The sequence below is a fragment of the Xyrauchen texanus genome, chromosome 31 (genome assembly GCF_025860055.1).
Source record: "Xyrauchen texanus isolate HMW12.3.18 chromosome 31, RBS_HiC_50CHRs, whole genome shotgun sequence".
NCBI classification, from domain to species: Eukaryota; Metazoa; Chordata; class Actinopteri; order Cypriniformes; family Catostomidae; genus Xyrauchen; species Xyrauchen texanus.
The window spans coordinates 16,142,994-16,157,122 of record NC_068306.1 but is presented as its reverse complement, the minus strand read 5'-3'; the positions used below and the strand labels follow the sequence as shown (position 1 = coordinate 16,157,122).

Sequence of the window (14,129 nt, the reverse complement as noted above, 5' to 3'; positions counted from 1 at the left end):
ACTGTAAATTGCTTTGAATAAAAGTGTCTGCCAAATGCATAAATGTAATCATGTTCATCTCTGTGGAAAACAGCCTTTTCCCCATCACGATTATTTCATTGCACACGCACAGTATACTATGAACACCTAGGGTCATAAAAACATATATTAACCTTCATGCATTTAAATATAATTACAAATTAACATCAAATTGACATTTGTTATGAAATTTAAATGTGTAAATCTTTTTTGAGTTGAGTTTTAAATACTGATTCTTTTAATTTGACATTTGGTCCCACCAATATTTCATATTTTGTTAGATCATTTTGCATGCCAGCATTCTAAAATGCACACCATAATATGAAACAACTAGACTTGAATGCTACTTACTGTAAATTTATTCCATTTTTAACTGAAATATGAAATATACTGCAGTGTAAATCCCAACTCGCTAACTCAACTTAAAAAAAAATTGAAACCGACTTGCACATATATCGTTTAGTTAAGTCCAGCACAGTAACATGAAAGTTTTGAGTACACTTGACACAAATTTAGGTGTCGTTTCTACTCAAAGATTTTAAATGGTAAATGGTCTGCACTAATATAACAACGTTTTAACCTTAGCGGTTCTACAAAGCACTTTACACTGCATCTCATTCACCCATGTCTTACCAAGGGCACTTCAGCATGTGGAGTCATGTGGACCAGGAATCAAACCACCAACCCTGTGATTAGTAGACAACCCACTCTACCACCTGAGCCACAGCCACCCCACAACCATTTGTTGGTAACCAATTAGACTGTTAAATTATATGCTAAGTGTACAATGTATTTTTGTTAATTGAACTTGAGTACATAAGGCTCTACGTGCTTTATAAATCTTAGTACAGTTAACTCAAAATTGAAACTTGTTGACTTAACATTAAAAAAATATGTCAAACTAACATGATATGTGTTTTTGAGTCAAGTGAACAACATTTTTATGTTGTTTTGACATTTCTGACCATTTGTGTAGACTCTACACTAAAAATGTGTGTCATAGATGAATTGGGATTACAGTGTGTAACTGTAATCAAAAATCCATTAGACTATGAATGTTTTAAGAGAGCAAAGACAAATGAGGGCACCATTACTTTAGATATATTCAAATCTGGAAGTTCTTTCCAAGGCCATGCCTCCCATTTGTCATATAGTAAATGTCCCAGAGAGGCCTTTGATTCACTAATTAAAAAATGTAAATAAATACTAGGTGTCAGGCAAGGATAACAGCATGTAAAAGAACACATCAGATTCTGCACACTCAGACATGCTCAATAATTAAAGTTCACTAAAGTTCTCTGTCCAGGAGGGGGTAGTACTGTTCTGTCATAACTACTTTACCATTTCACTCAACCTAGTGATTTGATTTGAATAAAGTGATTTGAACCTCCTTCTTTCCTCCTCCTGCTAAGAGCAGATTTGTAGATGTCCTTGCATCATATGCTTTTGATGAAAGACCATCAGATGCTATCCACTTTGAGATTTAAATTTGGCAGGGACCACAGGATTCTGCAACAGCTCTCAGAATATTTTGCGGCTGGTTGCATATAGCTGTTTTAGACTAGACTTACATGTTTATTGTCAAAAATGTTGGTCTTCATTTTTCAGTCGGTTGCATGTAAACTTAGATCAGTCTATTTTTAAGATCAAAATGTAAGACATCAGACACCTAGGCTAACTTTTGATTACATTAACATTTGCCCTGGAATAACTGTCAGCTGAGCCAATGAGTGATCTGGTTGAGAACTGAAAGGGGCTTGAGTTGAGACTTTGAAGAAGACTTTGACTTCAATGATGGTAACAAAATATCATGTGTTAATCATCTATTAACTAGAAAATAAAGATTTTTTATATGTATGTATGTATATATGTATGTATATGTATATATGTATGTATATGTATTTATAACATTCAAGAAACGTCTAAAGAGACACAGCTCTGCTGGGACCACTACACTAAATCCTGTTAATAACACTTTTTATTAAATAGATTAAAAAAATGTATCCCTTTTGTTTCACTGTTTCTCAATTTCATCGCTGCTCTAGCCTGCATTTCTCTGAGCAATTTTAGAACTTTGTATTGTCTCACTATGATAAATGTAATCTTACTGATAAACCAAACAGTGTTTGCTGTGGGTTAATTACACACTGAAGTTTAATGTAGACTAGCAGTAAAATAGGTTTATGAAGAAAGAAAATCAGAGCAAATAATATTATATATATCTTGCTGGTGATAGACCAAATTTTCTAATTCAGTGTTATTCTGTCCTCAACTCTGCATGAGGTTTGCTGCTTGTCCTCACCAGGAGGTCTTTGCTTGTTTTTGACACTTTGAAATATTCAGAGGAAGTGTCTGACTATGTTTTGAATACAAAGACTGTAATGAAAACCAATGGGAAATCAGTTGACGTACTTTGGTGTGAAATGCGTTAAAGGTACTGGAAGACAAAGACAACCATTTCCAGTAAATAACTATTGGATGTGACTCTTCAAAGTTGTGGAAATAGCATGAAACAAATTAATTATAAAATATATATTTTTTTACGTGGGAAAACGAACCATAAAAAGGAATATGATCCATTTCATAAGTATCTCCATACAATGTAGGTAATATCCCTGTGTTTATTCAACTATAAACAAAGAGTGTACTTATAGTGTATGCATCAAGAAAGCATGAAAAAAAATATGAATTCAAGATATTTTAATTTCACAAAGCTCAAGCCATTTACATGTTTTTGATTAAGCTAACATGATAAACAACTTGTTTAAAAAAAATTAAAGAATGGTTTGAGAAGAAATTCTGATACTGCTTTGTGAATATAGGCTATTTATGCCCTACAACATGAAATTCTTAAGATATAAAGCACGCTTTGAACTATAAACAATTTTTAAACACAGCTCATGTTACCATGCTGGCAATTGATGAATTGCTATTTCTACGTTCCTAAAAGTTTGTGCTATTCAATTGCTTTTTGAGTACACTATTAATCCAGATGATGTGTCTCTTAGATAGAAAAGTGTACACAGTTGGTTTCTTGGGATTACCACATCCTCTTGACCCTGAGACCACTCCAACAATGTTTTTCTTACATTCCAGTGGTCCACCGGAATCTCCCTGAAAAAAGGACACAGGATACTTTCCGTCAGACAGCTGATAGCATTTCAAAGGGCTTGCAACCAGTGAAAGATCAAAGACAAAAATATGACATACCCAACAAGTGCCTCTCTTTTCCAGCTTCTTTCCTGCACACAGCATATCTTTTGTGATCACAGGATCACTGTTGTAGTAATTGTTGCACAGGTTCCTGTCTATGATTGTCACATCTAACATTTGCAGTTTGTCAGACGGTTCCATGACATTTGGATCGGTAGTCCCCCAACCTTTCACAACACAGTTTGTTCCAGGAGGGACATCTTGTTCCTTTTTGGGGATTTTCTTTGGTTTTGCTTTAACTTTTTTGTTTAGCTATAGAAGTAATGACAATGTTAAAGAAAATGCATGTTGCACTGTAAAAAGTGGTGACTTGCAGAATCAGAATGAGCTTTATTGTCAATGCTTACACTTACAAGGAATTTGTCTTGGTGACAGGAGATTCCAGTGCACAACAACATAAAACAGCAACAAGACATAGATAATACTAAAAAATAATAAAAAATGTAATAAAAATAAAATAAAAATGTAATAGAAAATAAGACATGAGACAATATATATATATATATATATATATATATATATATATATATATATATATATATATATATATATATATATATATATCACACATACATACACATACATACACATACATACACATACACACACATATACATACACACACATACATACACACACACACACACACACACACACACACATACGTACATACACACACATACATGTACATAGTTCGAATATAAATACAAATCTGTTACAGTGCAAGGGAATGTAACCCCCCTATTTAGAATGTTTTAGAATAAAGGTTTTCTATCACTTGCTACATATTTGGAACCTCTAAATTGTTCAAAAGACCCACCAAAGGGTTATTTTATAAGAAGGTGAAAAGTTTCCACGTAGAAGTTCTTAGGGTTCAAAATATGGCATCATATAGTAATATTGGGTTTTCATTAAGTTTTTAAGATTTAGTTTTTCTTTTATCTTGAGAGCATGTCATGGAATTGTGAATGAAATAGTTCAGTAGTTTCCATTTTGACAAAAGGGTTTTTTGGGGTTGAGTAAAGAACATTATCTCAATGAGCCCTTTTTTCAAAACGGTCATGTTTAAATGACAAACCACATTCAATTGCTCCTTACCTTAATGAGCATGATGTCATCTTTTTTAGTTTTCTCATTGAATGTCTTAGGGTACTCATAACTGAGGATGCCAACACGCTGAGAGCCTTTATTGTTTTTCAGAGACAGAGTTCCTATGAGAACTGTCACAGATTCTATTGGCTTTCTAAAAAAAGGGAATTCATTTTTAGCGTACTGCACTGCACAAACTCTACAATGACCACCTTAAACTAAGAAGTACTGTAGTTAATGTCAAGTAGTTAAGAATTAAGTAATAAAGAAGAAATGAAAAAGTAATTATGAATATGCTATGACTTAAGGACAATATTGTCCTGAAAACTCTGCCAAGCTTGCAATATTATAGTAAGTTATTCTCAATTTTGTGCTGCACATGGTATTATAACTTCAGTTGTATGCTTAAGTTGGTTGCCTTACTCTATGCATTGTGCAGAAGTCAAAACCCATTGGTTTTGAATCAGGATTCCCCCACAGACATGGAACTGTTCCTTCTGAATGGACACCATCCATGATTGATGTTTCTTTACCTCTTTGCCTCCAACAATGGACACATCAGAGCAAACTGGAAGAAGAGATTTAAAAGGCTGTCACAGATTACAAAAACAAACTGATGAATTTGAAACATGAACTTTTTAACAAAATTCTGTTACAGATAAATGACCATTACCTGCCACACTCAAAAAGGCAAACACCAGAAAGTGATAAATAAAAAAATAATGGTGAACATCCATCTTGCTGATAGTTCTGTCAGAAAAAGTCAATGTGCTGCCTCAGACATCTAACAAAGTCAAGTGTAAGAGCAAAGAGAAAGTAACTGTTTAACCCACTCATACACAAAGGCGTTTTGGTTACATTGTGGTAACAATGCATAATCTAAAGGTGTCTAGGTGTGGGTGTCACTTTGTGATGCATGCAATGTGATGCATCTGTTTTTGCACATTGTCACATGTTTTATTTCATGTCTTTTTGAAGAATCCCAAACCAAGAGAGAATTGTGTAATAACTATAAACTATTTTCGTAACCTTTTCTATAAATGGTGTTCACTAAAGACTAAATTGCAATGATTTAAAAAGAATAAAGTTCATAATTCTTGTTGTATAAGATATTTAATGGAATATTCCAGGTTAGAAAGAAGCATCTGTGGCTGTCTATTGCCAGAACATAATATTGACACAATACTTCTGAACCATTGCCTGAACCTTGGAATTAGGATAGACCTCACCAGAATCTACTGCCGGTTGAACTGCCTGCATCACCTTGGTCTAATGATGGACTACACTCTTAAAATGGAAAACATAGACTATATATTAATTGCCAACAAAACCCTTCATCAGCCAACTAACAAAGGACAATACATCTATGTGAACTTCTGCAGTTAATCCAGGATGAATTTCAAAGACATTTGTCATGAATCTTACAGTTCATGCAAAATCTTAGCTTAAAGACTGACCCTTAACACTTACTTATTTTACTAATCTTAAACCATGCACTACACATAAATAACTAATATTGGCATTATATTCAAGCTGGTTAGCTAGAGGGGAACTGTCCCCCACAGTGTCTGGTTTCTCCCAAGGTTATTTTTCTCCATTAACCAACATCTTATGCAGTTTTGTGTTTCTTACCACAGTCACCTTCGGTTTGCTCACTAGGGTTCTAAATACAATTATTATTTAATTATTTATTTTATACACAATTTACAATAATATCTAATCAAACTACACAATGATGACTCTACAGATATCTACAGTTTCATTTTCTGTTTATGCATGATTTTCTGTAAAGCTGCTTTGAAACAATGTGTGTTGTGAAAAGTGCTATACAAATAAAAATGTCTTGACTTGACACATACCTCACTTTATTTAAAAAGAAAGGCACTTATAATGGAAATATATGGGGCAGCCATGTGTACATTTGAATATCAATTGTGAAGCCGATATAATAAGCTTGTATTAATTAACATTAGTTAACATTTACTAACAACATTTAAATAATACTTTTATGCAGTTACAAATATTGTTCTTTGTTGGTTCATGATATATCGTATGTAGCATTTACTAATGTTACTGTTTGCTGGCCATACAATTGCTTGCAAAGTTTGAAATGAGAAAAAGAAGGTTTAAGAAAGGCCTTTCTATTATACAATATTTTGCATTGTAATCATTTTAAATAATTTGTAATCATTAAAAAAAAAGTGTTGGGTCGCCACTTGATTTAGATGTGCAAATTTCTGGATTCTGAAGCAAAAGGGAAAATCAAATAGAGCTTAATTTGTATTTAAGATGAAATATTCCTTTAAGAGTCCATTTAGCAAAATTCTCTTTGCATATTTTTGATTTGCTCTCCAAAGTGTTTAGCCCCTATCAAAATGAGCATTAGAGAGGTTCTTTGTGACATGAGTTCATGTACATCGAAAAACAAGTCTCAGCAGGGGTCAGGTACCCTCTTGCTGAAAAAGACGGATGTGATGCTAAAGCAACTAACGGCATATTTTCACACCTTAGGAAGCTAAGCAAAAGGTTCAAAGCAGAAAACATGACTGCAGACCTTCAAGTGTGAATCACAGTCAGAGGCTCCACTAAAGGCTCAGAGGTTTTCATGTCAAGACGGAGAGAGAAAAAAAGATCTACGCATGGGGAAAATTATATGGTCTATTCATTCTTTTATGCGTAAAAGTGCATTTAAATATGAGTCACAACACTTGCAAATGAGAACATTTAACATTTCTGTGATGAACACGGTTAAAGCTTTTTGAAAAGACTGAAAGTGTTGTGAAGAATTTTAAAGCTACTGAAACTGAAACTGATTGGGCCGTGGTACATCAATTATAATTCATGAAATGTTTCTGTAAAAAATAAACAGATTCACTCCCCGGAATTAAATAGTAAATTAGTAATCATCCAGTAATTATAAGGTATCCAGCAATAATTTTGTTTAAAGGAATAAAGGTTCAATTCAAGTTAACCTCAATCTACAGCATTTGTAGCTAAATGTTGATTGCCACAAAAAAAAATTTGACTCGTCCTTCCTTTTCTTTAAAATAAATTGAAAAAACTGGGTAACAGTGAGGCACTTATAAGGGAAGCGAATGGGAATGATCCATAAACAATATGTGTGTCAACATGATTTTTGTGTGAAAAAACGCTTACTAACATTTCTGTGTAAAGTTACACACAATTTTACAACTTTGTTGCCATGATGACAATGCCTTAAACGCTGTAATCCTACAAAAAAAAATTTAAATAAAAGATTTAAACTTTACAGCTCAAATAATACACAAGTTTCAACAGAAGAATTAATGTAAATGCTTATATAAAATGATAAGCTTCATATGCCTTAAAAGTTTAAATCCTCCAAAAATTGCTCTGGCACTATAACTGCCTCGCTTTCCTCGATTTTTGCTTATTTTTTATTATTTATTTTTTTATAGGTGTCAAAATAAAAAAAACTTGGAATCAAAATAATGACACAAATATTATCAATTGAGTTTCACCTCCTACTTTACGTCTAATGTACTGTAAACCAAGAATGGTGCTGTGGCGGAATGACCCGCCCCTCCCTCTCGTTATCGTCAAGCCGCCTCTTAGGGCTGTCCTTCTGCCAGGCTCACAACGGGAGTGGGCTGGAGAGCGAGAACAAGTGCAGTTAACCTTTTCCGCACGTGACACTGCAGAGCCTGTAGAGGTGGGCAGAGTGTAGACGACTATTTATTTATTTATTTATTTTTGATTTCTTGTCATTTCAAAAAAATAAAATACTGTAGTAAAAATGTGAACAAATGGGCTTGTTTTATTTTATTTACATAGAGTATAGCTATAAAATATAATATCAATATATTGATATGATATTTTATATTATATTATTTGACATGTCAGACAGTGTGCGTGTGTGTGCGTGTGTGTGCGTGCGGGTTTGGGTGGTTTACGAGGACATTTTTTTAGGTTACAAACTGGTAATTACAAGGGTATTATGCTATAAATGTGGTTTATCAGGACATTTCGAGTGTCCCCATAATTAACAATTCAAATGTTTTTTGTGAGGGTTAGGTTTAGGGGTAGGGTTAGGGTATAGAATCTATAGTTCGTACAGTATAAAAGGATTTATAAGGATAGCCGCACCACATGTGTGCGTGTGTGTGTGTGTGTGACAAGCACTAATGTAATGTTTTAAACCGTTATTGTGGTGCTTTTGTGATAGTTTGGCTGTTTGTTTCAGAAAACAAATGTATTGCATGCCTGAAAAGACATGAAAACCGCATCTGCAATTTATGAGCAGATGTGGCTGCGTACATGGGAAGATCGAGTTTAGCTATGATTACTGTGCATATGCGAGCTGTGAACTGTTATCGTGGTACTTTGGTGACAATTTGGATGTTTGATACATAAAATGAACATGCTATGTGCTTAAAAAGACTCTTTGAGTAGCTGTTTGTGTGACAACAGACAACCGCTACTAACGTAAACAATGGCAGCACACACTGGAGGAAGAGTGTTTGATGTTTTGACTGTGCATTAATGAGGTACTTTGGTGACGAGTTGGATGTACGTGTATTAAATAAACATATTCTGTGCTTCAAAAGACTTTACGAGTAACTGTTTGAGCAAATGTAAATTGCAGATGCTTGATCAGCGCAGCCTGTGTAGGTGTGAAAGCTGATTTGAATCTGGCAGCATGTAATGTAACTGGCCGTTGCAGAAACACTTGTGTGATGCTACTCTGCAGGGCCCAGTTATTAACTGTCACATATGTGTGACGGTAAGTATGAATTGGTTAAAAAGCCTTGTTTTGATATTGGTGAATGAAGCACACCTGGTTGATGTGAATAATGCTTCATCACCGCTGTCTTTAAAATGCAGAGCTCACCTTTTCTCAGGGAGCCGGCTTCAAATCTCCATGTGTGCACACACTGGCATCCTCGCACGCCCAGGACCAGAGTGGGGAGCGGGGTTTTGCCGAATTAGATGTGAGGCCAGACAGCATGATCATCGTCATGCCCCATGGGCTAGAGGTCAGGCCTCTTCCCCTCTCACCTGCCACGCCTGGGAGGACAGGCCGCTGATGACGGCATCGCCGCATGCGCCACGGATCTAGGAGGGGAAAGTGTGCGGCCGTCGGACCCCGCTCAAGGGCCTGGGCCACTCAATGGACACACACCTGACCATCACCATGGATGCCAGATCCACTTTTGCTTTGAACATCATTCCCCCTGGCACTATTTTCCCAATTTTTGTACATTTTATTTTTATTATTATTTCCAATAAATGCCTCTCTGAGGTTTGACGTCACACATTCTTTGTCTGTCCCTTGCTCATCTTGCCACAGTTGCAGTCACTGGAGTGGATCTTTGGTAAATTAAATCTTTTTTTCTCACAGAAAACTAAGAAAATACTTTCTTCAGTCCAAAACTTTTCTGTCTTGGAATAAACAAACATTGGCCCAATCTTCCATATGATGCCGCCCAGATGTGTGATCACATTTGTAAACAGCTTTTGAAAACCTTCTAATTACCACTGAAAGATGTAAGCAAATAATCCAGCAAAATACCACCCTTGGCAAACAGAAAGACCACAACAGTATTTGAAGTTAAACGCTTTAATGGCTTATTTCTTGTGTTCATTTAGTAAACCTTTTTAGTGGCACTGAAATCCAAAAACAGCCTGTTAAATTGCAACAATGTGCTGTTTTGAAGTGCTGTAAAACGGATAATAAATACATCTGACATACAATTCTTTTAGTCTGCCTGTGTGTTTTTAATTAAATGTTTAGACTAATTAGATATGGTGGTGAAGAGAGGTAATGGGGCAGAAAGAAAATAATTTCAAAAGCAAAGATTAAAAAAACACTCACTTCACTTCACTTCTTTAATTGGATGTAGTAGTTTGACTAAACTCAACTGAGATGTGACTGCATGTAGGAAAATGAGCCAACACATTTTAATTAAGGAACAACAATTTTTAGAAGAATTTCTCAGCTGTTTTGGTCCATACAATGCTAGTGAATGATTGGCAACATTGCCAAAAAAAATAAAAAATTCACATAAGCATAAAAGTAATGCATAAGACTCAATGTCAATGTCAATGTCTTCAGAAGTGATGTGATATGATATGTGTGGGTGAGAAACAGATCAATATTTAAGATATTTTTTACTCCAAATTCTCCTTCCTGCTTAGTCAATCTCCACTTTCACATTCTTCTTCTTGTGTTTTTGGTGATTCACATTCTTCATGCATATCATACCCTACTGGGCAGGGAGAAGAACTTCTAGCAAAAGAAAAAATTATTTAAATATTGATCTGTTTCTCACCCCCACACCTATCATTTCAGTTCTGAAGACATGGTTTAAACCACCGGAGTCATATGGATTACTTTTATGCTGCCTTATTCTTCTAAAAATCACAATTTGTGTTCTGCAGAAAAAAGAAAGTCATACACATCTCAGATGGCATGGGTGGGAGTAAATTATGAGACAATTTTTATTTTGGGATGAACTATTCCTTCAACTACACAAGAGCTCTCATGAACATTTCCATCATTATTGCTCTGGTGGGGGAACACTTTCACCTTGTGCGAAAACATGTCCCCAGTGGGGCACGTTGTCACATTATAGTAATTAAAAATAGTACAAAATTAAAGTAACACAATGGTTTTAGATATATAAATATATTACAACTTTTTTTTACAACACATGCCCAAACATGAGATTTATGAACAATATCCTTGTCTTGAGCACAGAGTTATATATGTGTATATATATATATATATATACTGTATATATATATATATACTGTCAAAATGTACCTTCATTTTATAATAACTGTGTTAAATACTTTTTGTGAATCCTCTGAACTAAAATGTTAATATCATAGCTCTTGGGTAAACAAAGATCAATAATAAAAATGTATATAATTGACCCTCGTTTACCCAAGAGCTATTACATGATTATTTAAAAATTTTGGATTCCAAAAAGTATTCTACTAAATACAGTTCTGTAACAGGTGTTTAAACCAATAGACAAACTATACTGCGGGAGGAGACAATCATTTATGTACAAACTGTTGACTAAAAATCTTATACTGAGCAATGAGCATTAGTGACAAGTTCCCTATCTCTCTTGTCTGCTTAAATGTTTCAAAATACCACGTAGTAGGGGTTTTCATGTGAAATCATAACTTAAATAAAGTTGAAGATACAACAGAAGTCTAGCATTGTGAAAATTACACATTTGTACAATCGGATCTGAGCAGGGCCGTATAGTTTGGTGAAAGTTGATTCTACGGGCCCAAAGGTCCAATGGGCCCCCACAACAAATTCTAAACTGTATTTTTTTTTTATAGGAGAGGGGCCCAGAGCAATATACAGTCAGGGGACCCATGCAGAATACCTTGCAATGGCCCTGGTCCAGAGCACCACACTACGGGGAGCATCATTGCTTGACCTGCGTAAAACGCGTCACCCAATCCATTGACAGCTGGCCATATAAAAACGCTGCGATGTGTCAGTGCGCATGAAACTATCCATGGATAACAGATCTGTCCCACACATATTATTTCAAGCAGTAAAATCGCCACCTGTTAATTAGTTTTTTTGCACTGAAAGCTTGGGTCTTATCACTGTTGCAATGAGGGCGCAAAGACCACTTTGTTCAAGGACAACTATGATGGTAATGACAGGCAGTGAACCGATGAGAAGTTGGACTGGTAAGACTCGGGATTGCCGTAGCTGTCTGCGAGCAGAGTGTTTGGTACCAAATTGGACCAGAATGGAAAGATTTAACTGAAAAAGAAAAAGGAAAAGAAACACCAGCAATGCAGAAGACTTCTAAAATGCAAGACGAGCACACTGAGTGCGCGTCTGGAAGTCTCCCGTTATTAAATGAGTACAACGCTAGCTTCGTGCTTAACAACACTAATCTCTCGTGGACTAACTACCCGGATCTCGCTGATTTGGATAAACCTGACTTTGTGGGAGACGGATCCGCGGTGCTGAGAATTATCATCTCGGTCATTTACTCGGTAGTGTGCGCTCTGGGTTTACTTGGAAACATCCTCGTCCTGTATCTCATGAAGTCCAAGCAAGCATGGAAGAAATCTTCCATCAACCTCTTCGTGACCAGTTTGGCCGTGACTGACTTTCAGTTTGTTTTGACACTTCCTTTTTGGGCTGTGGAAAATGCCATGGATTTCACTTGGCTGTTTGGTAAGGCGATGTGTAAGATAGTTTCTTATGTCACAGCCACAAACATGTACGCCAGCGTGTTTTTCCTGACAGCTATGAGTGTGGCGAGATACTGCTCTGTGGCTTCGGCGTTAAAAAGTCGGAGACGCCGGTGGCGTTTGTCCGCGCGATGGATGAGTATCGTCATATGGGTAGCTGCAGTCGGTGCCGCTTTGCCAAACGTGATATTTTCAACGACCGCCACCGTGTCGAACGAGGAACTGTGTCTTATGAAATTTCCCGACCGGAGCGGAGACGCGCAGTTTTGGTTGGGGTTATATCACGCGCAAAAAGTACTGTTGGGGTTCCTAATTCCCCTTGGAATAATCACAATATGTTACCTGCTCCTTTTGCGCTTCATAACTAACAAAAACGTCAACACGTCCAGCGCAAAAAGACGCTCCAAAGTGACCAAATCTGTGACAATTGTTGTTTTGTCCTTTTTCCTCTGCTGGTTGCCGAATCAGGCGTTAACAGCGTGGGGAATCTTAATAAAACTCAACGTGGTCCACTTCAGTTACGAGTATTACACCACACAGGTGTATATTTTCCCAGTGACCGTCTGTTTAGCACATTCCAACAGCTGCCTAAACCCTATTCTGTACTGTTTGATGAGGAGGGAATTCAGAAAGGCGTTGAAAAAGCTGTTTTGGCAAATCACATCGCCTTCTGTGACGAATATGAGACCGTTTACCGCCTCCACGAAGCCCGAGCAGGACGAGCATGGCCACGCGCTGGCTCCTATCTGTCCTGCTTTGCCCGAGCTCATTTTCTATCCACCAGGGGTTGTCATGTACAACGGCAGGAATGACCTGCTGCCCAACAGCACATAACTTCATTATATAGGCCATACGGGCAAAACAATCATTATGAGGGGCCGTTCACAACGAATCGTCTTTGAATCCATTGTTGTTTAGACGCCGTGTCAGGTTAAAAAGAACCTCAACTTGCAAAGCGCGTCAGTCAAAACACTTGCGATTTGTCATATTCGTGGCGCAGCGTTTAGTTTTTTCTTTCTTTCTTTTTAAATTCTTAGTTTTTAGCAATTGGACGCGTTTGGTCTGAACGTCCAACACTTTTAGAAATTTCGACGATTGTCCCCACACTTACATTTATTTTTATTTATATTATTTTTTTCCCAAAGGCCCGCGTGTTAACATTAACATAACACAATATGTGGATGCATGGGCCTAATAGTTTGTTAAAACATGCAAATATATGTTTTGTTTCATATGATCTTTGTATGAGCATTTCAAAGTTTTCCCAATGAACGTGTCGAAAAGATCTAATTTCATATTCACTCAAATTTACATTGTAAATATGAATTTTTGGACAAAGAAAACCATTAAAGATGAAGTGGATCATTTAGATGGTGTTTTATCATTAGAAATGTAAACTGTAATAATGTACATTTGCTCCTTTATTTTTGTTTGATTTTATTGGTTTGTATTCAGATTGAAAAATAAAAATTGCAACTTGCATAAAGATGTTTGTCACAATTTATATATATAATCACTTTATAAATTATATATACAATACATTTTCCCTTACAGCTCTCTGTTCATTAATTAGGCAACCACTGAAATAA

The 14,129-nt window shown here is 36.1% G+C and overlaps 2 protein-coding genes across 2 annotated transcripts; one reads left to right on the top strand and one right to left on the bottom strand.

Annotated features, from left to right (window-relative positions):
- Nucleotides 1–2,808: 2,808 nt before the first annotated feature.
- LOC127625465 (granzyme K-like) lies at nucleotides 2,809–5,145 on the bottom strand. Its single transcript, XM_052100771.1, has 5 exons — nucleotides 4,994–5,145; nucleotides 4,744–4,888; nucleotides 4,330–4,474; nucleotides 3,229–3,483; nucleotides 2,809–3,132 (listed from the first exon to the last, which is right to left on the bottom strand). The coding sequence occupies exons 1-5, from the start codon at nucleotides 5,055–5,057 to the stop codon at nucleotides 2,962–2,964; spliced, it is 780 nt and encodes a 259-aa protein (XP_051956731.1). The 5' UTR covers nucleotides 5,058–5,145; the 3' UTR covers nucleotides 2,809–2,961.
- Nucleotides 5,146–11,966: 6,821 nt separating this feature from the next.
- LOC127625426 (relaxin-3 receptor 1-like) lies at nucleotides 11,967–13,374 on the top strand. Its single transcript, XM_052100721.1, has one exon. The coding sequence runs from the start codon at nucleotides 12,133–12,135 to the stop codon at nucleotides 13,372–13,374; it is 1,242 nt and encodes a 413-aa protein (XP_051956681.1). The 5' UTR covers nucleotides 11,967–12,132.
- Nucleotides 13,375–14,129: the final 755 nt, after the last annotated feature.

Excerpts from the sequence above, each read along its gene's own strand:
- LOC127625465 (XM_052100771.1), bottom strand. The coding sequence starts at position 5,057 with ATGGATGTTCACCATTATTTTTTTATTTATCACTTTCTGGTGTTTGCC. Across the intron at positions 4,475-4,743 it reads ACTTCTGCACAATGCATAGA|AAAGCCAATAGAATCTGTGA; the intron begins GTAAGGCAACCA and ends CCCTTTTTTTAG. Across the intron at positions 3,484-4,329 it reads ATGACATCATGCTCATTAAG|CTAAACAAAAAAGTTAAAGC; the intron begins GTAAGGAGCAAT and ends TTACTTCTATAG.
- LOC127625426 (XM_052100721.1), top strand. The coding sequence starts at position 12,133 with ATGCAGAAGACTTCTAAAATGCAAGACGAGCACACTGAGTGCGCGTCT.